The sequence below is a fragment of the Leucopleurus acutus genome (assembly GCF_964270905.1).
Source record: "Leucopleurus acutus genome assembly, chromosome: 7".
Taxonomy (NCBI): domain Eukaryota; kingdom Metazoa; phylum Chordata; class Mammalia; order Artiodactyla; family Delphinidae; genus Leucopleurus; species Leucopleurus acutus.
Window position 1 is genome coordinate 10798349 of NC_139150.1, and position 27857 is coordinate 10826205.

Below are 27857 nucleotides of genomic sequence, written 5' to 3' on the forward strand. Positions count from 1 at the left end.
TACCCAGCCGGGGAGAACCAGGTATGAGACGTGGAGACCTTCTCTGAGCCTCAGTTTTCTTTTCTGTATGATAGAGGTGATGGTGGTCTCAGGGCTGAGGTAAGGACCTGCAGCTCTAAGGCAGTACAAGGCTTAGCACCAGCCAGGTACACAGCAGGTGCTAGTAAGTGTTGGCTGCACCTGCCCTGATGGTGAAGCTGGGTCTGTCCTGAGTCCCAAAGCCAAAGTGGCAGCTTCCCTTGTACCTCCCTCCTCCCAGGGAGACTGGCATCCTGTCCCCCTCCGCAGGCCAGGGTGACCTCCAGAGAAGGAAAGGTCACTACAGTACCATTTATTATCAGAGACATCACGGGGCTGTCAGAACTTCAGGGCAGGAGGGGAGGGACAGAGGGGAGGGACAGTCACAGGCAGGAAGCTGAGGGCAGAGCTGTGGGACCTGGCAGTGTAAGCGGGAGCACCAGGGCCAGGGCCTCCATTGGAAGGAGAGAGAGGCTGAGGCCCTTGGGAGTGGGTAGTGGTCTAGATGCTGCGTCTGTCCCTCCGGGGCCCCCGGTTGGGCCTTTCAGAGGTCCCCAGGTAGAGCTTGGAGGAAAGTTCCCATGTAATGTCTCTAGAAACCTGGGAGGAAAGTACACCCTTTGGGCTGGGCTGGCAGAGAACCAAGATGGGGACCCACCCTCCCAATATGGGGACGAGGCTGGGAACTGGGGCTAAGGGAAGACCTTGGGTGGGATTCTGGCCTGGGTGACCCTGGCAGTCTCCCTCTCTGAGCCTCAGTTTCTCCATCCGGAGAACACCTGCAATGCCGGGGATGGGGGTGGTGGGGAGTTGGGGGGCGCCATGGACTTTCCGGAGGGAGGGGCAGGGGCAGGCCTGTGAGGGACACACAGCTGGCAGCCTTCACTCCCCCGCTCTTCTTGCTAGGGCCACCTGAGTGGGTCGCCTGGTGGGGCGGGGGGGTGGGGCTAGGGCATCGGAGGGCGGGACGGGTTGGGTGTTCCTCCGAGGCCGAGGTGGAAGCGGCTCCGTTGCTACGAGCGGCCTTAGCAACGCACCCATTCAGCAGAGACAAAGGCGCTGTCGGCTTGAGTGCAGAGGCACCGCTGCGGCTCTCTTGTTCCCACAGACGCTGCGCCTGCGGGGGCGGGGTGGGGGGTGCCTCTCGGCCCCTTCGGAACGCCCACCGCCTGCAGGGCGCCTGCGCCCTCCAGGCAGGCCTGCAGGGGCCGCCTCCAGCCCATTTTGCAGAAGGGGAAGCTGAGACTCAGAAGGACTGGGACACCTGCCAGGGGTGGAGGCCAGCTGGGGGTCTGGGGTCATACAGACCTGGGTTCAAATGTGCCTACGCTTACCCCCACGTGACTACTGCTGTGCCTCAGTTTCCTCATCTGCGCGGGTGGGGGCCCTGACCCCAGCTCTGCCACTGACCCTGGCTGGTCAGGGCTCCTCTCTATGCCTCAGCTTCCTCATCTGCACAGTGGGGGGGCGACAGCACCCCCCTTTCCCCAGGTCACCACATGAAAGGAGTCAGCAGATGCCCGGGTTTAGCACAGAGCTCAGCCCCGGTCAGAGCTCCACAGGCAGGCCTCTTGCTCTGGTGGGAAGGAATTCCCTGCTTGGAGGGCTGGGCAGTGCTAAGCCCGCCCCTCATAGGCTTGTCTCTGGTTTAAGACTGTGGGAACCCAGCCCCAGAGAGGCTGGCAGTGACCAGGGTCCCTGAGGCTCCCCTCAGGCCAGGCCGAGCTCTCCTTGAGCGGGGCCTAGGCGGTCCCGGCCCTGCCCTGCCACCCACAGGCCCCCCCATCACGCACTTGCTCCCCACCGGGTTTGGAAGCCTCTCAGACCACCAGGGCTGGAGCCCGGCAGCGCTGGCCTGGGAAGGGGTCCCAGACTCACTCCCTAAGTAAGCCCCTCCCCAGAGCACTGCATTATCACTGACAGAGCCCACAGGGCGCTAAGGGGGCTTTCAGGCACCAGCAAGGAGTGGAGTGAGGGGAAGAGCCCCTCAAATTGTGGGAGGTCCGCTGTGGTTGCTTCTCAAATCACTTCCATTCCGGTACAGTGGGGCTGAGGGGGTGTCGGGACGCCAAAGGGAAAAGGGGAACCCCCTGAGGTGGGAGCTACACCCAAAGCCCTGAATGTAGTCAGCTGCACGGCCTGAGGACAGAGGAGGTCTGTCGGGGGGTGGGTGGGCCCCGACTCCTGCTCCCCTTGCTCTGGGGGCCCTCGGCTACCCTGGTGATGACTCTTCTATCCCCAGTGGCCTTGGCATTCAAGTTCTGCCAGCCGCTCCCAGCCCCCTTCAGCCTGGTAACTGAGGGACGGGCCCTCTGGATCCCCAGGGGAAGCCCCACCCCAGGCCCGCCCTGGTCCCTGTGGTTTCCCTGACCCTGCCGGTCACACTTGCTAGCCCCTCGGCAGAGTCCTGCCACCCCTGTCCCAGCCTTGTCGGTCTTTTGGGTTCTGCAATGGAGGAGAACGCTGTGGGGATCCTGGGGCCGTGCATCCCTAGTAGGGGGAAAACACTCCAGCAGGTGAACTTATAGGAGGCTGAGGCAGGAAGCTCTCTCTCTGCTCCCCCCACCCTGGACAGGAACCTCATTATCAAAGACCCTAAGAATCCACTCAAAAGTTTACCTCATAGATTAGCGTTGAAGAAACTAGGGCCCAGAGAGGGAAAGTAACTTGCCCAAGGGCACACAGCAGGGGAAGTAAGAGCTGGGATTTAAATTCCTGGCCTGACCCTTAAGTCATTCAACCTGTGCCCTATCTCAGGGCCCTGAACCTCATCCACCTACCTGCCTTTGGGAACCTTCCACATCCCTTCTGCATGGAAACCCAGGGAAAGTGACCCTGGGCAAGCTCTGCCTCTGGGCTGGGCACCAGGGGCCCTTGTTCCCTGGTGGTGGCGATGGGAGGAAAGGAGCCTTTTCTAAGCCATCCCCTTGGTCCCGCAGTTGCAGAATTCCCCAGGCCTCAGTCTCCTTGTCTTTAAGATGGGCTAATGGAATCTGCCGTGACCCTCCTAGCTCAGCCCGAGCACTGGGGAGACCGACGCACCAGGTGGCACTTGGACTTGAGGGTGGTGTGGTCTTACCTCTAAGAGCCAGGTGTCTTCAGGGTGGAGCCAAGACTACTGGGTTGTCACGGGCTACCTCCCAGGGACGTGAGGGCCTAGGGTGGAACCCCGGGCCCGCGGGACAGGAGCGAGGCTGAAAGGAAAGGGCGTCAGCGCTGGGATCCGGCCATAGGTGGGACCTCCCACCGTCCCACCCCACGGACCCCCGGCCTGCCCACCGGGAATGCCTCCGCTGCCGCCTTCTCAGTCATCCTCTGCAGGACGCTCTGGACCTGGAGGATGGGGCCAGGGTCAGGGCTGGACCTTCTCCTGACCTCCACGGGCCAGTCGGAGAGCCCCCTGCAAGTAAGCCCTGCCCGCCTCCACCCACATCCCACCCTCCAGCAGCCAGTATCCCCTGACTTACCTCCCCGTGTTGTAGGCTGCATAGACCAGGAAGATGTATGGCCCCCTGGGGACAGACCCGGGGTGAGGGTGGATGTCACTACCTGGGAGCCCCATCCCCTTTCCCCCAGTGTCTGGCCTGGCACCGCAGCAGACACACCTCCAGAGACATTTAGAGACACAGGAGGATGAACACAAATCCTGCCCTGCCCCCCAGTCCGCCATGGGGAGCAGGCAGTTGTGGCATTCTGTGGCAGAGAACCAGGAGGGGCCTTGCCCCGCTGGACCCCCTGCCTTCAGTCTCTGGTCAAGAGGCAGCCTCTCTGCCCTCTATCCCTCCAAGCCCCACCCGCCTGACCTGCCCCATCCTCACACCCTCACCATGTTGCAAGGGTGGGGAATGGGAGAGGCGACACCTTCCGGAAGCTCCAAGGCTAAATCAGGTCCAGGGACAGCAGACCCTGGTTGCATTCTGATTGTATCTCTAGCTGCGTGCCTCTCGGAGCCTCTGTCTCTTCATCTGGAAAGTGGGGAGGAGGCCAGGACTTGCTTCCGTCTGTGTGTGAAGGACTCAGCACAGTGGCTGAGTCATAGCTGGCTCCTTCCCACACATGCGAGGACCACGACGGCCTCGCCGCTCACAAACCACCAGCACACTTGGGGTGACACTTGACCCTCACAGCAGCTCCATGGTTGGGGGTGGGGGGATTCATTCTCCCCATTTGATGGAGAGGGACCCTGGGGCCCAGGGTAGGAGACAGAGCAAAAGTGTGACTCAGCGGGTAGCATGTGGAGCCTAGGACTTCCTCAGGTTCCCCCTGGACAATGTAACAGTTCCTCCCCAAGAGGACACAGGTGAGGGGACATGGGGTTCCTTGAGGCCCTCTAGTTTCCCAGGGCTGAGAGCTGGAGCCCCAGAGCCTGACTACTCCCCCTGGCTCCCAGGCACCAACTGGGTTGCTACCAGCCCCAACTCTGCCCCTAAGACAGACTCTGGGCCTCCCAGCCCCCCACACCCAGCCTCTGCTCTCTCCAAAGCCCCTGCACAGCCTCCCCCATCCTGTCTCCTTTTACTCACTCCTCACACCCAAACAGATGCACTCCAACCCAATCACACCAGCACCTGCCTAACATCCTCCAAGGATGTTAGTACCCCTAGTACCCCTGGGGTGAAGTCTGAGCTCCTCACAACAGCTCTAGGGACCCTGCACAGTCTGGCCCCCATGTTCCCTCCTGTCCCCTTTCTCACCAGCTCTCCCAACCCCATGTCTCCCTCCATCTGATCCCACTGTGCTCCCCTGACTTAAAACATTCTTCCCCCTCTCTCCACACAGCGTTCAGGTATTAGCTGAGAATCACTGCCTCCAGGGAGTGCCCATTCTGCCTCCCCATACGGCCCCGACTGCCCCTTAGCCTTTCAGCCTCAATCGTGCCCGCTGTGGTTGTGTGGTTTTGGTGTCTGTCTGTCCCTCAGGCTGAGACCCCCAAGGGTGGGTTCCTCGATCTTGAGTTCCACCACTTTCCCCAGTATGCAGCCCGACACGGGAGGCGCCGGGGAAGTACGTGCTGAATGACCGAATGACACAAATGAGCTCACGTTCACGGCGCTCCTGATGTGTGCCAGGTGTTATGCTTTGCCCTTTGCAAATATCTTGCCAGTGGAACCCCAGAACAGTCCCACGAGGTGGAGAATATGATCCCCCCCTTTATATAGATGTAGAAACTGAGGCCTGTCTCAACTTGTGCAGGCCTCCCAACAACACTCTCAGGCAGGGTAGGTGTGAGCTACAGCTAGTTGCAGAAGTGAGGCTCTGCTCTTCCACCACAAAACCTGGCACAGGGGCCAGACGGAGACAAATCACCAAGAGTGAATGAATGAGTCAGAGCAGATTTCAGTCCCTCCAGCCCCAGGCCTGCTCCCTGGTCACCTTGGGCAGGTCCTGCCCAGCTTACGCCCAAGACAGAGTGAGAGAGGGACGGGGCTGGAGGTGGGGCAGGGAGAGAAAGACATGGAGAGACTGCAGGTATGATGGAAGAGAGAGGAGAGGGAAAGGCCAGGCCTGGGGAGGGAAGCAGCCGGGAGGGACCCAGAGAACACGGCTCTGAGCCTAACTTGGGGACCTGCCCTGAGACAGTCACAGGAACATCAGAGTGGGCCCAGGTCTCATGCCTTCTGACTCCCCCATAAGGCAGCCTCTCCCCTCCTTTACCAGACCTGAAGGTCTGAGGCTGGTTGGGAGGGGGCAAGAGAGGTGACACTCAGAGAGAGGGAGAAGCAGGGTAAGGGACCAAGAGACAGCGGGTCAGAGCCCAACAGAAGGGGAGATGTAGAGAGAGGCCCAGGAGGAGCCAGGTGGGTCCATGCCAGAGGAGGTAGGGACAGGGACAGGAGCCTGTGACAGAGCCTGAAAGACAGAGAAAGAATCCCAGGGAAAACTCAGAGACAGAGACGAAGTAATGAGACACCGGGAGAGGAAAGGACCTGCCCTGAGAGGGAGGCAGACAGCGTGGTGATGGTGGCTCTGGCTCCCTGGCTGCAGCTCTGCCCACCTGAGGGCCACAGGCAGGGATGGAGCTGGAGTAGTTGCCATAGCAACAGGATGCTGGTGCCCTCGCCACTCTGAGGCAGGGTGGAGAGACCTGGGTAGGGTCCCTCTGCTAAGTGGGCTGAGCTGGAATTCCAGCCCGCGGAGCTCTGGGAGTGCAGGGCTTGAGGAAGGGCTTCTCTGTGTCCATCTCTGTCTCCAGCTGCTCAGGCCCCGCCAGGTCTCTGGGAGCCGTGCTTCTTTAGGAAGAGCGTTGGAACCCCAGTTTTTCTTCACTCTCCCAGCCCCTCTCTGGGCACAACCTCCATCCTCCCTGAGCAGTCTGCACCCCCCACCTCCCACAGTCCCTGTCCTTTCCCCTCTCCATTCCCATGCCTGCCTGGCAGAGAGTGGTGAGTCCCCGGGGCCCAGGGGGAGAAGACAACATGGACCAGGACCCTGGAGACCAACCCCCTTTGCACCCTCCCTTCTTCCTGCCTCATCCCTCCCTTAACACTTCACTCCCTGGTCTTGGGCATCGTCTGCCTCCCCGACTCATGTCACCTCCACAAGAACAGGGCATTTTGCAGCCTCCTTTGCTGCTGTGTCCCTGGCGCCTAGCATAGTGCCTGGCCTCTAGTGGGCATTCAAAACATCTCGCAGGGATGGATGAATAACTGGCTGGATGAGGGTGCCCCTCCTGACCCCAGCTCCCCACCCCCACTCCCAGCCTCGGCAGCTCTTGCAGGAAGCAGGCCCCTCTGCGGCCCAAGCTGAATATCCTGATGGCTGAGAGCACAGACTCTGAACTTGGGCCCAGCGCTGCTCCCTCCTACTGTGAGGCCATGGAATCTCATTTCCCCGTTTGTAAGGCCTGTTCAGAGATATGAATATGATCCTGGTCAGGACTCAGAGCACGCAGGCATCCATCAGCAGGAAGCCCGGCTCTGGGACACAGGGACCCTGGACAGAGTTTGCACTTGATTTCCCGAGCTTGTCTTTGTCAATCCGTGGGACACCTCACTTTTCAGCCCTGAGAGGGACCTGGGCTCGGCAGAGCTGGGAGTGGGGAGTGCAGACAACAGGAAGAGGTGCTGGGGGGTACAAGGGAGGCTGAGGGGCAGGGCAGGGCGGGGGCGGATTGGGCCCTGCTTGGACTGACCTCCCTCCCAGCACTCAGCTCCCAGGGCTGTGGCTGTTTGTGTCTGTACCTGGGTCCCCCATAGATCTGCAAACCCCCCTGAAGACAAGGGCTTAGTCTGACCCATCTCTGTGGCTCCAGGACACAGGACCTGAAAGGCACACAGAGGGGTTCCTGCGGTCCCATGTTACTGCTTCATTTATGTGGGTCATGTCCTTCCAGCCAAAACCTTTTCTGAACTGTTGTCCTCACTGATGGAGCAGCTCATGCTGCCCCACAGTAGGCCATCCACAGACCCCAAGGGGAGAGGTCCCTGGTGTCCTGCACCCCCATCCTCGGCTTCCTGCCGAGGCCGGAAGTGGCTCTAGCACAGCCTGGGGACTGGAACTTCTGCTGCGCCCTTGAGCATCAGGGCATGAGGCATCTTAGCCATCCCCTTTCTGGGCCTCAGATTCTTCACCTGCCAAATGGGCCCCCAAATCCTCCCTGAGATACTGCTCTTTGATTGGAGGTTTGTTTCCACTCTCCCCCTCACCCGCCCTCCCCTTGACAGTGTCCCTGAGGCTGCTGGTGACTCCCATGACAGAGAGGACACTCCTTCCCCAGCCCCCTGACAAACCAGCCACACCCTCTGGGCTCCAGTGCATGGTGGAGCCCTGGTCCCACACGGGCCCTGGGCCCGGAGGTACCTGCAAGGAATTGAGGCCCACGGTGGCATAGGCCCAGGCCGGGCTGAGGTGCACCAGCATGCTGACTAGCCAGGTCAGGCTCAGGATGGGCAGCAGGACCAACACTGGCTTCACGGTGGCCCCGCGGGACAGCAGGCTGCACTGAGGGAGGCCAGGGGGCCAGGGGGCTCCCCACGGGGTTCTGGGGAGGGCAGCCCTTGGAAGGTGCCTGGAGAGGGGTCGGGGCTGCAGACTGGAGACTGAGGCTCAGGACTTAGGTGTAGCTGGAACTTTCGGCTGGACCTGGTGGCCCCTTCTCAGACACCCAGAGTGGCATGAAGTAGGGGTAGTGGCACTGGGGAGATAGGGTCCCAGTCCCAAGCGGGGCTCAAAGGAAGGGAGTGGCAGCTGTCCAGGGGGAGGGCTGAGGCCTGGACAGTGGGTCCAGGGGGCATGGAGTCTGGAAGGGGACCCCTGGGGCTGCCTGGCTTTTCAGGCCCCACTGGCTTGGGCTGCCCTGCCCTTGGCAGAGGGGTGGTGGTGAGGAGGAAGGCTGGGGGGGTGTGCCCGCTCCAGCAGGATACGGTCCTGGAGAGTGATGGGGATTCTTGGCAGGGGTAGAGACCTAGATTCTCACCCTGAACCTGAACTTCTAGGGACTGCCTGACTTGGGGGTCTCCTCTACCTTGTCCCCACCAGGCCATCAGTGCTTTCTGCAGAAGGTGAGTCCCCAGGACAGTGGCTGGTGTCCACACCCCACATCATATACACACAGGCTCAATTACCATCTGCACAGGTAACACGCATGGGCACAGACTTCCACATGCCCACACGCGTGAGCATGTGTGCACACGCAGCACAGACACACTGCAGACATATGCTCATTTATAGCCTTGCACTCATAAGCACACGTGGCCACACCTGGCTCCCCCCACTTCTTATTGACTCCCCCAGTCTGGGGCCTCACCACATCTGGATCGGGATCTGCTGCTGCACACAGGGCTGCGGGCTCAGCGTGCGGGCACGGCGGCGGGCCCTGGACACGGTGACAATCACCACACGGACCAGGATGCAGGTATTGGCCTGGAGATCCGGTATCAGTGGGGGCACCCTCCCCCTTCCCCGACACGTCCCTCCCCTGCAGGGCCCCCAGGCCTCCCCGCTCACGGCCAGCACGGGCCCCGCAAAAGCCCAGATGGCGTCTGTGTGCACATTGAGCCGGCAGTGCCCAGTGGCCACGTAGTCATGGGGGGACACGGCCAGGGTGATGGCCACCATGGCCACAGGCACGCCTAGGGGAAGAAGAGGTGACCTCAGGACCGTGTCTCTCGGGAGCCAGCCCCCGTCCAGAGCTGCATCCTCCAGCTGTCCCATAGTAGTGGGCGTACTGGCGGCACTGGGAGATCCAGGGAGTGGGGTTGGGTGGGCCTGATATTTTGGGTGGCCCTGGAGCCCCGAGTAGTTGGGGAGCGGAAGAGCTGAGACTGAGTCGAGGCCTTAGGGCTGAGAATCAACAGAGTTGGAAACTGGCGATTGGCGTGGGGTTAGCTGGCTTCAGATTAGGGAGGCAGTGCTGGGGGCTGGGAGCTCAGGCAGTTGAAGTGGAGGAGGATTAAGAATTGGAGCTGGGGGCTTCCCTGGTGGTGCAGTGGTTGAGAGTCCGCCTGCCGATGCAGGGGACATGGATTCATGCCCTGGTCCGGGAAGATCCCACATGCCGCGGAGCAGCTGGGCCCGTGAGCCATGGCCGCTGAGCCTGCGCGTCCAGAGCCTGTGCTCCGCAACAGGAGAGGCCACAACAGTGAGAGGCCCGCGTACCGCAAAAAAAAAAAAAGAAGAAGAAGAATTGGAGCTGGGTAGAGTTGGAGGTCGACGGAGCTGAGTTTGTGTCAGACACGGGCGCTGGCCACTGGGTGGCGCTGGGTGCCGGTGGAGGAGGGTATTGGGCGGTGAGTGTTGGACATAACAGAGGCCACGCGAGGCAGGGTGGAGGGGAACAGAGAAAGAGTGGGGAGCAGAGGGGTCTCACCCCAGCCTGTGGCGTAGCAGAGCGGCTTCCTGGGGCCCAGGCGCATGTGCACAGCCACCACCTTGCTGCACAGCAGCCCTTCCGCCAACATCCAGGAGAAGACGACCAAAAAGAGGAGGTGCATCACTGCCGTGAGGGCCACACACGCCACCTGTGTGGGAGGGTGGGGGGTCCCCACGGAGGCCGGTCATGGGTGCGGTCCACCCTGGGTCCCCTGTCCGTGCCTGGCGTTGCCAGCGCAAAGCAGTATGAGCGGGTAGGGTCTCAGGGCAGCGCCCTGGGCCCAGCTCCAACATTCAGGGTCTTTCCTCTCTAGGCCGTACTCCTCCCCGGAAATGGAGCCAAGTGAAGATATGGGGGGCAACCTAGAAAAGGCTGAAGATGCTTTCCCAGGCCCCCCTGAGCTCACAAGCCCACCCGCTGGCCGCCCACCTTGTTGGCCTTTGCCCACTCGTTGGCCACGAGGAAGCCCTCGGCGGAGGCCAGGGAGAAGGTGAGGTTCTTGTGGACTGTGGCTCGTTCTGACTGGGGGACCCCGGACAGGCAGAGGAGTTGGTTAGCAAGGACCCCCCCCCCCCACCTGTGTCCCGGTGAACCGACCAGTGAAGGAGGAAAGGGCGGCTCCACAGGGGCTTCTAGGACCGAGGATGGACACCCACCTGAGGAGGGACGTGGAAGCCCACGAGGGGCAGGGTGGGCCCAGGGTGCCAGGCAAGGTGGTGAGCTTGCCTCACCCGTCCGCCAGGAAGAGTAAGAAGGTGGTGGCGAGGGCACAGGACACACCGCAGCCCACAGACAAGAGCGTCCTCAGCAGGGACCCCCCCATCGGGGCCCCTCTGTGGGAGGGACAGAGACCCCGGATGACAGCAGCCCCACCACCGCCCTGGCCCGGCGGGACACTTGCCCGCACCCCCCACCCCCCGGCAGCTCCCAGGCTCCTCAACCGCCTTCTCTGCCGTGAAGCAGGGATGGCCAGGCCTGCACACAGCAACTTGATAATGAGCATTTGCATGTTCTCTCCTGCTGGAGAGGGGCCCAGCTGTCACGGACTCCTCAGATACCGAGAAGCACTAGACTGTAAGTGACCACCGACATGCCCATGGGGAGGAGGGGTGGCATGTGACAACCACCCACTGAGGGGGAACAGGGAGCTGGCACGGATTACTCACAATGTGTCCGACGTCCACGCTCTGTTTTTACAGGAAAAATGCATCCGGTAGCATGTTTTTCAAGCGTGCTCCCGAACAGGCCAAGTGACCCCAGCATTCCTGGGCTCAGACACCGTCTCACTTAACCTGAGTCCCCTTCTGGTCCAGCAAGCCCACCTTGCTTGGCCTCCTCCTGGAATTTGGCTTCCCCCCAAGGCTGTAAATGCTAATGCCTCTCAGGGGCCTGTCTTTAGTCGCGACTCATTTTACTTCTAACCTCACCTTGGCCATGGCTTTACCTACTGGCCCTTGGGGCCAGCTGAGACCCCTCCCGCCCCGAGCACCAGACCACAGACCCCACAGACCTGCAAACCCGTTGCCCACCTGTGCCTCCTGAGACGAGTCCCTCATCTCCCGGTGGCCCAGGTCACCCCTCCTCCTCAGCCAGTCTTCCACATCTCCCCACTGCTCCCTGGCCCAGGGCCCCTCCCCTCTCCTAGGCCAGGCCCGCAGCCCCCGAACTGCTTTTCCCCCCTGGCCCCCACCTCAGCCTCACTCCCCGCACCAGCGGCCTCCCTCATGTAAATCTAATGCCTGCTGCACACTCTTCCACATCTGCCCTCTGCAACAGGACCAGGATCCAAGCGCGTGGGCCTGGCCTTCCAGGCCTATGCCATCTGACCCATGCCTACCTTGTTCACTGCCATCCCCTGACCCCGGGCATCGCACTGGAAGCCCCAGACACACTGCAGTTCTAGAACGTAACTCGTCTGCCATTTCTAGCCTCCTTGCCTTTGCTCAGATGGCCCTCTGCTTGGAATGCCTTTCTGTTCAACTCCAGTGCATCCTTTAAAACTTGGTTCTGACATCACCTTCCCCTGCTTCCCTGCCCCCTCCCCAGTACCCACCTGGACGTCGTACACCTGCAACAGGACGGCGCTGTGGTTGCAGAAGCAGGCGGTTGAGTCCTGGTACAGAGCGGTCACGGAGCAGCCAGTGGTGGCCCAGGAGCCCCCTGAGTCTGGGCTTGGGGTGAATAGTGAACAGAGGGCTATTGAGATGGGCTGGACATGGGGCTGGGGGACAGGTGGCAAGCAGGGGAAAGCCTCTCCCCAAAGCCTGGGGTCCCTCAGTGCCCTGCCTCTAACCAGCTATGTGACCTTGGCCAAGTCACTGCCCCTCCCTGGGTCTCAGTTTTTCATCTGTGAAATGTACTTTTCTCAGGAATGGTAGGAGGATGGGGTTGATACCAATGATCACCATTGATTAACTGCGTTAATTACTAAGCAACAGTGATTGATGTTCATTCCCTCATCAACTCTAACACCCATTCCACAGATGAGTCTCTTCCTAGGTACCCCACAGAGTAGGCTTACATACCTACTATGATAGGGAGCTCACTACCTCCTGGGTAACAGGCTCTCCTTTCCCAGCTTGTCCCCAGTTGAGTGGGGCTTGGAACCACCCCTGCAAGGAAGTTGGTGAATGGAGGCCAAAAACATGCTTGAGTCCTGTCTCATCCTCAAGTAGAACGGACGTTTTTTTTTTAATTTTTAAAATTTTTATTTTTTGGGCCATACTGCAGGGTATGTGGATCTTAGTTCCCCAACCAGGGATGGAACCTGGCTCCCTGCAGTGGAAGCGCAGCTTTTAACCTCTGGACCACCAGGTAAGTCCCTGGATGTCTTTCTTTTTTCAAGTGCCTTATTTAAAGAACTTGGGGGACTTCCTTGGTGGTCCAGTGGTAGAGAATCAGCCTTACAACACAGGGGACGCAGGTTTGATCCCCGGTCAGGGAACTAAGATCCCACATGCTGCGGGGCAACTAAGCCCGTGTGCCACAACTACTGAGCTTGTGTGCCTCGGCTAGAGAGCCCATGTGCCGCAAACTACAGAGCCCACGCCCTCTGGAGCCTGAGCACCACAACTAGAGAAGAGAAAACCCGCACGCCACAACTAGAGAGAAGCCCACACACCACAACAACGATCCCGCATGCCTCAACTAAGACCCGACACAGCCAAAAATAATTATTTAAAAATTAAGAAAAATAATAAAGAAAGAACTTGGAAACTCACCCAATGCTGAAGTTCCAGAAAGCACAGACAGGCTCCACCAGCTTCGGAGGGAAGGCCTAAGGGCAGCCAACAGGGACAGGGCAGGTGTGTGAGCACATGTGGGCAAGGAGAGAGGCCAGATGATGCAGGGGGATGTGGAGGCCTCCTGCGTTTGAGGGACCAGGGGGTTGCCCAGCATGGGTCGTGGGTGCAGGGACTGGAGAAGAATGCCGGCAGGGCAGCAGAAGGAAGGTGACGTGAGTAGAGTTTCGGGTTGGCATTATGGTTAATATCGAAATCCTAGGAACAAGCTAACAAGCTAACAAACCACTATGAGTCTTCCCTTCAGGATGCTCTGCCTAGTAAGAACACACAGGTCTCTATCTGCTGTTGGGGAAAGAGCTCGCCATATATATATATATATATATATATATATATATATCTTTTTTTTTAAACATCTTTATTGGAGTATAATTGCTTCACAATGGTGTGTTAGCTTCTGTTGTATAACAAAGTGAATCGGCTATATGTATACATATATCCCCATATCTCCTCCCTCTTGCGTCTCCCTCCCACCCTCCCTATCCCACCCCTCTAGGTGGTCACAAAGCACCGAGCTGATCTCCCTGTGCTATGTGGCTGCTTCCCACTAGCTATCTGTTTTACATTTGGTAGTGTATATATGTCCATGCCACTCTCTCACTTCGTCCCAGCTTACCCTTCCCCCTCCCTGTGTCCTCAAGTCCATTCTCTATGTCTGCGTGTTTACTCCTGTCTTGCCCCTAGGTTCTTCAGAACCATTTTGTTGTTGTTGTTAGATTCCATATATATGTGTTAGCATACGGTATATGTTTTTCTCTTTCTGACTTACTTCACTCTGTATGACAGACTCTAGGTCCATCCACCTCACTACAAATAACTCAGTTTCTTTTCTTTTTATGGCTGAGTAGTATTCCATTGTATATATGTGCCACATCTTCTTTATCCATTCATCTGTCGATGGACACTTAGGTTGCTTCCATGTCATGGCTACTGTAAATAGAGCTGCAATGAACATTATGGTACATGACTCTTTTTAAATTATGGTTTTCTCAGGGTATATGTCCAGTAGTGGGATTGCTGGGTCGTATGGTAGTTCTATTTTTAGTTTTTTAAGGAACCTCCGTACTGTTCTCCATAGTGGCTGTATCAGTTTACATTCCCACCAACAGTGCAAGAGGGTTCCCTTTTCTCCACACCCTCTCCAGCATCGCCATATGTTTTTCAGTACAGGAAAAAGCTGCCTGACATTCTGCATAGTAGGAGCCCATTTATGGTTAAAAAAAAAATAAGGTTCTATGTAATTGTGAAAACACATGCACAAAAGGTCTGGAATCAGACACACAGCCAACTTAACAATAGTTAGGTCTCAGTTTGAATGTGTTTTAATGAACATGTTAGTTCTTTTGTAATGAACAATGACAACACTATGGACTTTATGTCATCAAGCAGAAAGAAGACATCAGGTGGCAGGTGGTACCTGTCCCAGACCAAGCAGGGAGGCAGCCTAAGCTCAGGACTTGGGCTATTTGTCCCGACTGGGGAGGGTAACAGTAACATCACCTCACTAGAATATGATACTTTGTGTTTTGCAAAGTACTTTCATGTCCTTTATTGTTGTTGATATTCATAGCAACCTAGGGGACAGGTATAAATTTATGTAATTTCAGATGAGGAAGGTGAGCCTCAGAGAGGGAAATTAATCTGTTCGAGGTCACACAGCAGAGAGCTTAGACTGGGTTGTGACTTGGTCGGCTCCATGCTCCTTCCACACTCAGTGACGTTGCCTCCAGAGAACATATTATTCCTTGGGTTGGCTGAATTATTACCACATGTATTCATTCACTCATAATATTTTTCCTGGGTCTCGGGTACTATGTTAGGTGCTGGAACACAAAGAAAACCTGCTGTTTGCTTTTAAAATGGACGATTGTTACACCACTGGTAGCATTTTCAAGTGGTACGAACTGAAATATCAGTGCAGCTTATACACTCAAAAGCCACAACACCGTTGGTGTCCAGTAGTTCCATACCTGGCCATATATCCCCAGGAGACAGTCACCAGAATCAAAACATATTATAAGTGAGGATTTTCACAGGGTTAGGCAGGGTTAATTGTAATAGAAAAAACTCTGCAGATACTCTGGATGCATGGAGGGGAAGGGGTCAAGTTCATTTTGGACCATCCCCTGGGAAGGGGGTGGGCGGTTCTGGACTTGGCCGCAGTCAAGGCCTACGCATTGCTAGGATCAAGCAGCAGGTGAGAAAGGACAGGATGGCAAAGGGACATCTGTGACAGAGACAATGCAGAAAACACCTGTGGGGAAAATGAAAAACACAAATGTTTACATGGCTCAGCTGAAAGCGCAAGGGCTTTGATTTTGCAAAAGGGAAAAAAAAAAAAAAATATATATATATATAGTATTATGTACCCAGAAAAAGGCTGAAGGGAAATACATGGAAGAGTTTAGGGCAGCTATCTCTGGGTAATAGGATTTGTCTTCTTATCCTTCTCTACATTTTCCAAACTTGCCACAATGAGCAATCCCTTACTTTTATTTATTTTTCATTTTAATGTATTTTAATTCATATAATTAATATCTAAATACAATCTCAGAAGTTAGTTGTTTGAAAATATAAACAAAATTGTTAAACTTCTAGCTAAACTGATCAAGAACGAAAAGGCAAACATCATTATAAATCCTACACATGTGAAAAGGATAATAAGTGACTATTGTGAACAACTTCCTGCTAGAATTGAACAACCTAGATGAAAGGAACAATTTCCTTAAAGGGCACAAATTACTAAAACCATCTCAAGAAGAAATAAAGCACCCCAAACAATCCTATATCAGTTTAAGAATTAACTCATACTTTAAAAACTTCCCACAAAGAAAACACCAGGCCTGAAAGACTTCTCTGGTCTTCACCGGCCTATCAAGCATTGAAGGAAGAATTAATACCAATTCTGCAAAACTCTCTTAGGAAACAGAGGAGGAGAGAACTCCCAACACATTTTATGAGATTAGGATTAACCTGACACCAAAACCAGAGGAAGACAGTATAAGAAAACTACAGAACATATTACATATTCAAGAATATAAACACAAAAATCTTTAACAAATATTAGCAAATTGAATCCAGCAATATATACAAAGGATAATACACCATAACCAAGTGGGGTTTATCCCAGGAATCCAAGGCTGGTTTGACATTTGAAAATCAGTCAATGCAATTTACTATATTAACAGAATAAAAGAAAACCATATGATCCTATCAATGTGGAAGAAACATTTGGCAAAATTCAATAGCTATTCATGATAAAAATTCTCAGCAAAGCAGGAAGAAAAGAGAACTTAATCTGACAAGGGGCATCTACAAAAAGCCCACAGCTAGCATCACATTTAATGGTTCAAGACTGAATACTCTCCCCCCCTAAAGTTAGGAACAAGACAAAACTATTTGGTCTCATCACTCCTATTTAATGCTAAACTAGAGGTCCTAGCCACTGTACCAAGGAAGGAAAATCGGAAAAAAAAAAAAAAAAAAAAAAGACATGGATTGGAAAGGAGAAAACAAAACTGTCTTCATTTGCAGACAACATGTAGAAAATCCTAAAAACTCTATAAGAGAGCTACCAGAAGTACTAAGTGAGCCTAACAAGGCTGCAGGACACAATCTCATTATATAAAAATCAATTGTATTTACTATATACTTGCAATGAACAATTTAAAATTGAATTAAGAAAATAATACCATTTACAGAAAAGGGTATATCTAACAAAATACCTTCAAGACCTGTACCCTGACAACTGTATATCACTGCTGAGAGAAATTTAAGAAAACCTAAATAAACAGAGGGATATACCTTGATTAAGGATTGGAAGATTCATTGTTAAGATGCCAGTTCATCATCTTATTTCAATTTGAGAGATTTAATGCAATCCCAATCAAAATCCCAGCAGGTGTTTCCATAGACATTAACAAGCTGATTCTAGAATTTATATGGCAATGTGAACACCCTAGGCTAGCCAAAGCAATTTTGAAAAGGAAGAACAATGTTGGAGGACTTACACAACCTGATTTCAAGGCTTACCATACAGATACATTAATCACAACACTATAGGGTTAGTGTATAGATCTCTGAACAGAATAGAGAGCCCAGAAACAGACTTACACATATATGGACAATTGATTTTCAACAAAGTTGATAATTCAATGGGAGAAAGAATAATCTTTTCAACAAATGATATTGGAATGGGATGTCTATATGGAAAAATAATGAACTTCAACCCCTACCCAACATAATACACATAAATGAATTGAAATAAATCATAGACATAAATGTAAAGGTTAAAATGATAAACTTCTCTGAGAATATCTTTGTGACCTTGGGATAAGCAAGATTTCCTAGATAGGATGCAAAAAGCATAAACCATTTAGGATAAAAACTGATAAACCAGACTTGATCACATTCAAAACTTATCTTCCAAAGACACTGTCAAGAAAGTGAAAAGCAATCCAGAGACTAGAAGATACTATTCACAAAACATATAGCTGACAAAGGACTTGTATTCAAAATATATAAAGAATTCTTACAATTCAATGATAAGACAAATAATTTAAAAATTGGGGAAGAACAAAGCAGGAGGCATCATGCTTACTGATTTCAAACTATATTACAAAGCTATGGAAGTTAAAACAGTATGGTATTGGCATTAAAAACATACACATAGATCAATGGAACAGAATAGAGAGCCCAGAAATAAACCTATGCATATATGGTCAATTAATTTATGGCAAAGGAGGCAAGAACATAAAACGGGGAAAGAACAGCCTCTTTGATAAATGATGTTGGGAAAACTGGACAGCCACAGGCAAAAGAATGAAACTTGACTACCATCTTACACCAGACACAAAAATTAACTCAATATGGACTAAAGATTTGAACTTAAGGTCTGAAACCATAAAAATTTTAGAAGAAAATATAGGTGGTAAGCTCCTTGACATAGTAGAAACAAACAAACAAACAAAACAAAAAACCCAAACCATCTGATTAAAAAATGGGCAGAAGATCTGAATAGGCATTTCTCCAAAGAAGACACACAAATGGCCAACCGGTACATGAAAAGATGCTCAGAATCACTAAACATCAGAGAAATGCAAATCAAAACCACAATGAGATATTACCTCACACCTGTTAGGATGGTTATTATCAAAAAGACAAGAAATAACAAGTGTTGGAGAGGGTGTGGAGAAATGGGGACCCTCATACACTGTTGGTAGGAATGTAAGTTGGTGCAGCCGCTATGGAAAACAGTATGGAGGTTCCTCCAAAAATTAAAAATAGAATAAAAATTAAAAATACGATCCAGCAATTCCACTTCTAGGTATCTATCCAAAGAAAATGAAAATACTAACTCAGAAAAGATATATGCACCCCCATGTTCATGGCTATTTACAATAGCAAAGATATGGAAGCAACCTAAGTGTCCACTGATGAATGAATGGATAAAGAAATTGTGGTGTATAATAACGGAATGTTACTCAGCCATAAAAAGAATGAAATCTTGCCATTTGCAACAACGTGGATGGAGCTCAATGGCATTATGCTAAGTGAAATAAGTCAGAGAAAGAAAAATACTGTATGATCTCACTTATATGGGGACTCTAAAAAAAAAAATCAAGCTCATAAATGCAGAGAACAGATTGGTGGTTGCCAGTGGTGGTGGGGCAGGGGCAGGGAGAAGAAGAGTGAGGGGAGTACAAAGATAAAATTTAAAAAGAGAGGATCTATATGGCTTATGTGCAGAAATGTCAGTAATCAGAAAAGCAAACAGCAGACTAATGCAAAATTTTGGGAAAAAAATAATAAAGAGCATTTCCTATTAAAAAAAAACCAGTGGCTCATCTTGAAATTTATTTAATTAAAAAAATGAAAATTGGGGGAAAGATTTGAACTTATATTTAACAAAGGAAGATATATGAATGTGCAATAAGTGTAGAAAACGATGCTCAAAATCATTGGTCTTGAAGGAATTGCAACTTAGAACCACAATGAGACATCAGTACACAACCATTATAATGAACAATATTAAAAAGGCAGTTAAGGATGTTAGCAAAGGTATGGAACACTGCAAAGCTCACACACTTCTAGTGGGAATGTAAGATAGTACACGACTCTGGAAAACAGTTGGACAGTCTCTTAGGAAGTTAATGTATACATATATTTATCATACAACCCAGAAAGTCCCCTTTTAGGTATTCACCCAGTAGAAAGAAATCATATGTCCACAAAAATGCTGTATATGAGTGTTCATAGTGGATCTATTCATAGCAGCTCAAACTGGAGACAACTCAAATCTCCATCAACAAGTAAATGGAGGGTCTTCCCTGGTGTCGCAGTGGTTAAGAATCCACCTGCCAATGCAGGGGACACGGGTTGGAGCCCTGGTCAGGGAAGATCCCACATGCCGCAGACCCACTAAGCCTGTGCCTGAGCTCTAGAGACCGTGAGCCACAACTACTGAGCCCGTGCGCCACAGCTACTGAAGCCTGCGCACCTAGAGCCCGTGCTCCACAACAAGAGAAGCCAACACAATGAGAAGCCCGCACAATACAAGGAAGAGTAGCCCCCGCTCGCCACAACTAGGGAACTCTCGCGAGCAGCAACAAAGACCCAATGTAGCCAATAAATAAATAAATAAAATAAAATAAAATAAATTAATAAAAAAACAAGTAAAAGGAAAAACAAATTATGGTCTATCCATATAGCGGAATTCTACACAGCACTAATGAGGAGTGAATTACTGAAACAGGCAACAACGTAGATGATACTCAAAAATACCACCTGAGCAAAAGAAGCCAGACCATGGCACGCACTGTATGGTTCCATTTATATGAAGCTTTAGGAAAGACAGACAATCTAGAGTCACAGAAAACAGAGCAGTGATTTCCTGGGTCAGAGTGGGGAAGGCTGACGGGGAAGGGGCACGAAGAAGCCTTTTGGGAAGGTGGAAAAGTTCTATACCTTGATTGGGGCAGTGATACATGAGTATACACACTGGTCAAAACTCATCAAGGTATACACTTAAAATGCGTGTTTTAGTCTATGTAGATTTATATACCTTAATGAAATTGATTTTTAAGAAGTCTTGAGATGATATACAAAAGAAAGAAGCTGTGGGGGGGTGTGTGTGTGTCCGGGATTGGTGGTTTTGAGCAAAGGAGACTTTAGCTTTCTCTGAAATGCTCTAAAGCTTCAAAAGCGAGAAGGAATTTGTGTATTACATATAATGAATTAAATGACGTATCTTGGTGATCTTTTCTTGTCAATTTACAGAAAAATACCTCATTCTTTACATAATCTCAGCTGATATTCCATTTTATAGCTCTATAAGGCTAAGTAATCCCCTATTGATGGACATTTAGGTTATTTTTATGCTTATGAAGCATACTGCAGTGCAGGTCTCTCATATCTCCCTGTATTATCTGATGGGAACCACCAGTTTTTCAAGTCATGCAGACCTATAATGAAATCCCAGCTCTGCCACTTATAAGCTGGTGCCAGGCACAGCACCTCTTCCAAGCTCACTTTTGTGGAATGGGCCGTTGGAAGATTAAATGAATGCTGCTTATTTAAGGCACCCGCCATAAAGTAAGTGTGCAATGCACTACTGCCCTTCCCCCTCTCTCGAGGACAATGGGATGGCTTGTGGATGAGTATTTTTCTTGAACATTTTAGACCTTGGTTGTCCAGTGAACAAATACTGGGATGTAGCAGGGGGCACCAAACCAGGATAACTGTACCAGGTGGCTGTTTCCCAGAAGCATCGCCCAGTACCTGCGCCCAGTGTTGCAGGTGAAAGGTCACAGCCGTGTTGGGCTCCCCGGTTTCATCCCACACCTCAGATGAGATGATTGCTGACCCCACCTGGGTGCTTAGGAACCTGTGGGGAGAAAGGGAGCTTTTAAGGGCACCAGGTATCTGTGGGGGAGAGGTCATACATGTCTGGGGTCATGTCACCCAGGCCCCTGCAGAACAGATGATACCTTCTGTGGAAAAGTCCTGTGCTGGGAATTAGGGCAGCTGGGTTCCATTCTTTCTGGTAATTTGAGTAAGCCCTGTTCCCTCCCTGAGAGTCAGCACCGAAGCCAGGACCCCAGGCAGGAGCTGAGCCATGTTCCCACCAGCCCATCTTTGGCAGGCCCAGAAATCTGCGTGTGTCAGGGGGGAGCAGGTTTGGCCCTGGGCTGCCAAGGGCAGATATGCCTAACAGAATGGGGGCTCTGGGAGGGGATGGAGGCCTAGCCTTCCCTGGTGAGGGGATCCAGGCCCTCAGCTGCCTGCTGGGTGGGACCCACTCACCTCTGCATTCTGCTTGCCTCTTCAGAGGTGTCAGGGGCCTGGGGCTCTCGGCCAGGGGCCCCCAGGGTGTACTGGAAGACACTTGAGCTGAACCAGCTGTGGATCATGGTGACTCCAGAGAGGCCTGGATGAATAGAAGGGGGCCTAAGACCCGCCCAGTGACTGAGCGAGCACCACAGCTTGGTCCTGAGGGAAATGCTCTGCCCACCTCACACATAGGGAAACTGAGTCTCATAGAGGTTAAATGACTTCCAGAAGATCCCACAGCTAATAAGTGGCAGAGTCAGAATTTCAACCAGCCATAGTCGATGTGCTTAAGCTGCCAGCTGCAAAGCCCTTTGCCCCTTATCCTAATCCTCCACCCCTGGGTGGCACCGAGGGAAAACGTGTGGTTGAGGGGAGGGGACTAAGTGAACACCTACCATGTGGCAGGCGCTTTAAGCTTATGACAACCCGAGGCGAGTACTAGTAACACAGTTTTACAGATGAGGAGGCAGTCCTGAAAGGTGAGGTGACTTATTCAAAATAGCAGAGCTAGCAGCTGTGAGGGCTGAGGTTTGACCCAGACCCCAACAGGACCCCACCACCCCTCTCCCTCACCCACCTTTCCTGAGGAGCCGCCTCACTTCAGCAGCAGGGATGAGGATGTGGCCAGGCCCCTCTGGATGCCCACCGGGCATCGTGAACACCTGGCCCTCCGTGCTGGTCTCCCTCGAGCATAGGCTCCACAACTCCAGGCCTGGGAGCAAATGGGGCTCAGGGGCTGGGCCTCAGGAGGGGGGTCTTTCTGCTGGGCTGGCCGTGCTGGCAGGGTCTGCTTCCCCTCTCCCTGCCACACACCTAGGAGGCCACCATTCCTGCACAGAGAGGTTCAGCAACTTACCCTAGGTAAGTCTGACTTCTCCAAGTCAGGGAGAGGGGGTCCCTGAGAAGGGGGAGTCTCTGGGGGGATGGGACATGAATATTAATGAGCTGCCAGAAGCCACTGGGCACCTGAAGGACCCAAGTTCTGCCTGAAGTTCCACCGTAAGTGCTACCCCACTCAATCTACGAACACTCACTGAGTGTGCCCTTGGGTCTGAACCTGAGATGCAGAAATGACTCAGAAATAGCCCTGGCACTCAGAGAACTTCAGGTGCTATTATGTAATTACCATAAAGGCGATAAAAGATATGTTCAAAACACCAGGGTAACAGAGGAGAGAGGAACTATCGGGAGAGAGCTAGAACTGGGGAGCCTTCCTAGCAGAGCTGGTGCTCAAGCAGGGTTCTGAAGGATGTATGCGAGTTTGCTAGGAGACCAAGAAAGGAAGAGTGTTCTGGATCGAGGGCACGGCATGGGCAAAGGCAGGAAAGAGAATGGAGTATCTGTGGGAGTCCGAGAACTCCCAGTGACCAGGGCTGAGGAGGATGTGTGAGCCCAGGCCCCACCCGGAGCCCAGATGTGTGGGACGGGTGGCGGTCAGGCTCACCGGCATGGTGGTGCTGGATGTGCGTTCGGGGCCGCTCAGAGGTCAGCATGGTGCTCAGCAGGGGCGCCAGGCGCTGCTCGCTCACCACCAGGGCCTTGGGTCCGCCCACCACCTGGGAGGAGGCTGCAACTCAGCCCTCTCTCAGACGCCGCGCCCCACAGCTGCCTGCCCTGACCACTGCGGTTAACAGCATCTCAATGATCTGTGAGGTGGCCTGCAGGCTCCAGACCTTCAGTGGCTCTGCAGGGCCTCCAGGATCAAGTCCTGGCTCCTCAGACTGACACTTGAGGCCCTGCCTGATGAGCCTTCTCTGGCTTCTCCAATGCCCTCCTAAGCCACGTCATCCTCTAGTCAAGCTGAAGGCCTCACAGTGCTCTCTGCCTGCTGGCAGGTTGCTTGCCAACCAGGGTACACTCTGAAGGCAGGGCCGTGCCTCCTGCTTCTTTGGTCTGGCTCAGTGTTAGATCTCTAACAGGTGCTCAAGTTTTAGGTTCCAAAAAGGAAACCACGCGGGGTGAGGACAGAACAGGGAGGGGGAACATGCACTAATGGGACACCTCCTCTGTGGTGGGCAAGTGACCTGATAGACGCCTACTCCTCTCCATTGCCTAAGCAAGGCAGGTATGATCATCCCCATTTTCCAGGGAAGAAAACTGAGGTTCAGAGGCCAGTTTTCCCCAGTCTGTCACGGTGTCTCAGATCCCCAGTAAAACGTGGGCTTACACATCCCCTAGGATGGGGAGCAGCACCTGGACAGGCGAACATTCCACTGACCCAGCCTCCTGTGTTGTGCCATCCCCACCCCACCCCCAAGCCCAGTTTTGAATTCTGTCCTGAAGTCACAGGGGGACCATGTCTGCCTCTTAAGCCCCAGAGCTTTTCAGGCAATGTTCATGACCCCTCATTTTCTCCCTCTCTGGGCTGATGACTCCCAGGCCTACAGCCACTTCTGCCATGATGAGATTTCCAACACCCTCACCATCTGTCTCTTCTGTTCTCCATGGCTGAACACTCAGCAGAGAGGACTCCTGCTTAAGGTGGTCAGTGGACTGTTGGATATGGGAGGCCCTTATTGACTAGTGGCTCTTAATTTTTAACTGCAGAAGTTGTTCAAGAGCAGTTGTATGTGGAAGTTCAACTTATAAAACAGACAGAAGAAGGGCTTCTCCTGATGGATGGAGAGATGGAGCTCAGAGATGGGTGCTGACTCGCCCGTGGCTACACAGTCGGTGGCAAGGTAGGAACCAGAGCCCAGGCCCCTGCCCCACCGAGCCCTGCCAGCCTCACCTCGCTGACTGACAGCCACACACCAGCCAGCTGCTCCTCCACGACCAGGCTGGCCCCAGAACGACGGCCTGGCCCAGCTGCTCCCAGGGCCGAGTCATGGGCTCTGGCTCCCATGTCCCAAGGGCTGCCACACTTTTCAGGAAGTGCATGACAGCCAGCAGCGCAGCTCCCCAGTGGAGCTGTCTCCTTTGTCAGGACTCTCTCCAGGATTCCCAGGAAGCTGGAGGCCTCGGCCAGGGACAGGTCTCCGTGGGCTTCAGAGAGAGAGGGTCAGGGAGGAGCTGTGGAGCAGAAGAGCTGCTGACTGCTGGTCTGTCTCAAGGGGACCCCCTGCAAGGGGCTGTACTTGGCCTCTGCCAGTCTTCTTGGGGGGTGTGGGTCTAACTAGTCACAAGCCCCCAGCTCTCAGAGGCTCCAGAATAGGGGGCATGAACAACCTTAATTCCTGCACACACATTAGGTGGGTGTTCCCTTTACAGGTGAGGACACTGAGGTGCAGGGATGCCACCCACAGTGCCCCCAGACTCTCCAGCCTCCTGGGACGGGGCTCACCACAATGGCATTGGCCAAGGCATTGACTTGGCTGATAACATCCTGGCCAGACCATGACTGGGCGTCCTGCAGCTGCTGGTAGGTCTCTGCAAAGGAGTGGATGCCAGACTGAGCCCTGAGCAACATCCTCCGCAGAGGTGCCCCCTCCCCCTGTGCCGCTCGGGGAAGAAGCGCACACTGACGGCTGTGTGTCTGGAGCCTTAGGTGTCCTGGATGGGGAAACAAGCAAAGAACGGCAAAATCGCCTGCTCGAGGTGACTCCCACACAGCTGGGATTCACCCCCAGTTCCGTATGGCCCCATTGTCTGTGGTCTAGACTCCGTGGAGGCCCCCGAAACTCTGAGAAGATTCTGAATTCCCAGGCTGTGCCAACTGCTCCCCATCAGCCTACAGTGGTCCATACCCAGCGTCCCCTTCAGCAGAGCCCAAGGCACAGCCGGACAGGGCGCACCTGTCCGGTAGCAGCAGAGGAAGGGCAGAGGCTGCAGGCAAAACAAAAAGCCCTCGGTGCGGGGTCCAGGGTCCTACACAGGGCACTCCTCTGAGGGCACTGGCCAGGGTGGGAGAGGTGTCAGGGCCGCATCCTGGCTTCCCATCGGTCCCTGTGACCCACAGTCCACAGTTCGGGCCTTGAAGGCGCCTGCACACTTGAGGGGGCGCCAGGACGCGCGGTCCCAGAGTTAGGGGGCGACGTGGGAACCTGGGAGAGAAGTGCTGCAGCCAACACTGGGAGGAGCAAGGTCGCCAGGGGGCGAGCCCATTCAGGCTGCTAGGACTGGGCGGACGCCCGAGGTACTGGAGGCCTGGAGAGGGCGTGGCCAGAGGTGGGCGTGGCCCGGTGGGCAAGAGGTGGGCTGGGTCCCCCAGTCGGAAGGGAAGCGGATGGGAGCCAGGAGGTTGGGGGTGGAGCCAAAAGGTGGGCGGGGCCTGACAAACAGGAGGCTGGGCGGGCCCTACCCGGACAGAGAAGCTGCACCCGCACCGGCGGTAGCAGCGAGGGTGTGACGTCCAGGGCGTCCAGATCCCAACGGAAGAGCAGGCCGCCGGGGGTACGGCGCGCAGGCCCGTGCCCGGTGCAGCTGCGCGGGGCTCAGCGCCCGGGACCACAGATGGAAGTCGGTGAGGTTGCCGCTGAAGGCGTCACGCGCCTAGAAGCCGCCGCCCAGAGAATCCTGGTCCTGGCCCAAAACGAGGATGCCACCAGGTGGCAGTGGGTGGCTCCCGCCCAGGCCCCGCGCCCCAGCGCGTTGCCGCCCGTCGGCGAACAGCGCCCAGCGCCCGCCGAGCTGCTTCCACGTGGCGCACACGTGGTGCCAGCGGCCATCCGCGCGAAAGGCAGCGCGGAAAGGCGCGTGGTGCTCGCGCACCGCGAGCGCCGCGTGCACGGCGCCGCCCGGCTCGGCGAAGGCGCGCAGCTGCAGCGCGTTGGCCAGCGCGGGTACAGCCAGGGAGAAGGAAGTGGCGTTCCACTGCACGTGCACGCACGCTGTCAGCGCCCCGAGCACCGGCAGAGGCGTCCGGAGCCACGCCGCCTGGCCCGCGGTCCTCTCGCCGAACGTTACTGCGGCCGCGGTGCGCGCGCCTCCGGGGACACACGGGCCTCGACCTCAGTTTCCCCAGCTGCGCACACCGTCCTGCTTCTGACGGCCCTTTGGCGCAGCTGTAGGGCCCCTTCTGGGCTTCTGGTTCCTCCCTCCCTCTGGAAGGAAGAAATGGGGCTCCAGTGCCCGTGCCCAGGAGTCAACCCTCTACTTTCAGTCCAGGACAAGGGAACCTGAGATGCGATGTGGACTTCCTCTGGGCTCAATCCACAAGGACTGTCATGGTGGGCTGCCATCTCTAGGTCACCAAAGCCCCCTCCCCCCAGCCCCCACTTCCCAGGCCCCGGCCCACACTCACGCCTCTGCGGGGGTCTTTGCAGAGGGGCCTCTCTTTTGCCCACCCTGATGGGGTCAGGCAGCCGTGGAGTGAGGACCGCATCTGGGTGCTGTAGTACTACGTGGCCAAACCGCTGCTCACAGGACTCTTGGGGCTGCCACCAGCTCAGCCGCTGCCCTGGGAACTTGCATACCTCATCTGCAGTCTCCACTACCTCTCCAGGGGCCACTGGAGCTGCAGGGCGAGAGGAGGGTCAATGTGGGAGAAGTGTGTGGGCATCTGACCCTTGCAGGGTGAGTAGGGTAGGCAGGGCCAAGGACACTGAGCTTGGAGTCATTTGGGGCTGGATGGGACTGAACCCTAGCCGTGCTCTATGACCTAGCAAGTTTTGTCATCTGTATAGTGGCAGGAATGAGATGGACATGAGTGATGCTTTCAGCCCAGGGCCTGTTATAGGGGTGCTGAACTACATGGCGCCTCCTCCCTTCCTCTGCATTCGAGGCCGGTGTAGCACATGGGCCACGGGCTGGCTGAACGGGGGGCAGGCAGAGCCTCTCGGTGGCATCCCTCATACCAACCTGTGACCCAAGGGTTCCTTGATTCACCTGGGGAGTTGGAAGGGGTCCCAGAGAGACTCCTTATCTGAGAGAGAAGAAGAGAGGTGGAGTCTGAGTCAGGTCCCCACGCCCATATGTACAGTTATTGAATGCCTACTGTGTGCTCCAGTGGGGTGCAGTGGAGGCTGCAGGCCCTGCAGTCAGACCTGGGTTCACCCAGAGGGTGATCTCGGGCAGGTCACTTCATTGCCCTGAGCCTGTTTCCTAGCATCCGGTGGATGTTTTTATTTCTATGTCAGGGGTTTAGCTTGTGTGACCTTTGCAGTTACCTTATGATGTGAGGTGGCCACTTGGAACCCTAGCAGCTTTGAGTCCCCTTGGCCTCCTCCCCTACACCCCTCTGCCTCCCAGAAGTTCAGGTACCAGGAGGGCAAGGAGGCAGTAGCACCAGGGGGCCATTCTGGATCCAGCAGGGGCAGGCGAGGAACAGCAGGAATCACAGGCGTGGCCAATGTGGACTGGGGAAGGAAAAAAGCACAGGAAAGCAGCTCACTGTCCTGCCTGCCTTGCTATGCTACCCGCTCTGTCATCTCGCCCCTTGTTTGGCTCCCAGACCCCACTGGGCTGGAAGCCCAGGATGGGATGGCCCACCCAGTGGGGATGACATTTACTGCACA

General features: G+C 54.2%; 1 protein-coding gene across 1 annotated transcript; it reads right to left on the reverse strand.

The window, feature by feature from the left end:
* Nucleotides 1-773: 773 nt before the first annotated feature.
* On the reverse strand, nt 774-27639 carry ADGRD2 (adhesion G protein-coupled receptor D2; the record flags this gene model as incomplete). The annotated part of the gene is given in 34 exon segments (XM_082843732.1): nt 774-873; nt 1056-1135; nt 1185-1282; nt 3098-3116; nt 3120-3212; nt 3298-3351; nt 3486-3488; nt 3491-3529; nt 7819-7954; nt 8765-8880; nt 8965-9089; nt 9827-9977; nt 10259-10406; nt 10561-10649; nt 10651-10662; nt 11883-12000; nt 13051-13106; nt 20911-21016; nt 21436-21559; nt 22040-22204; nt 22907-23018; nt 24194-24255; nt 24258-24361; nt 24363-24460; nt 24463-24474; nt 24746-24831; nt 25197-25269; nt 25273-25295; nt 25703-25796; nt 25798-25893; nt 25897-26327; nt 26645-26857; nt 27202-27265; nt 27604-27639. Coding segments are annotated over 34 exon segments (3336 nt in total).
* Between the last annotated feature and the right edge of the window lie 218 nt (nt 27640-27857).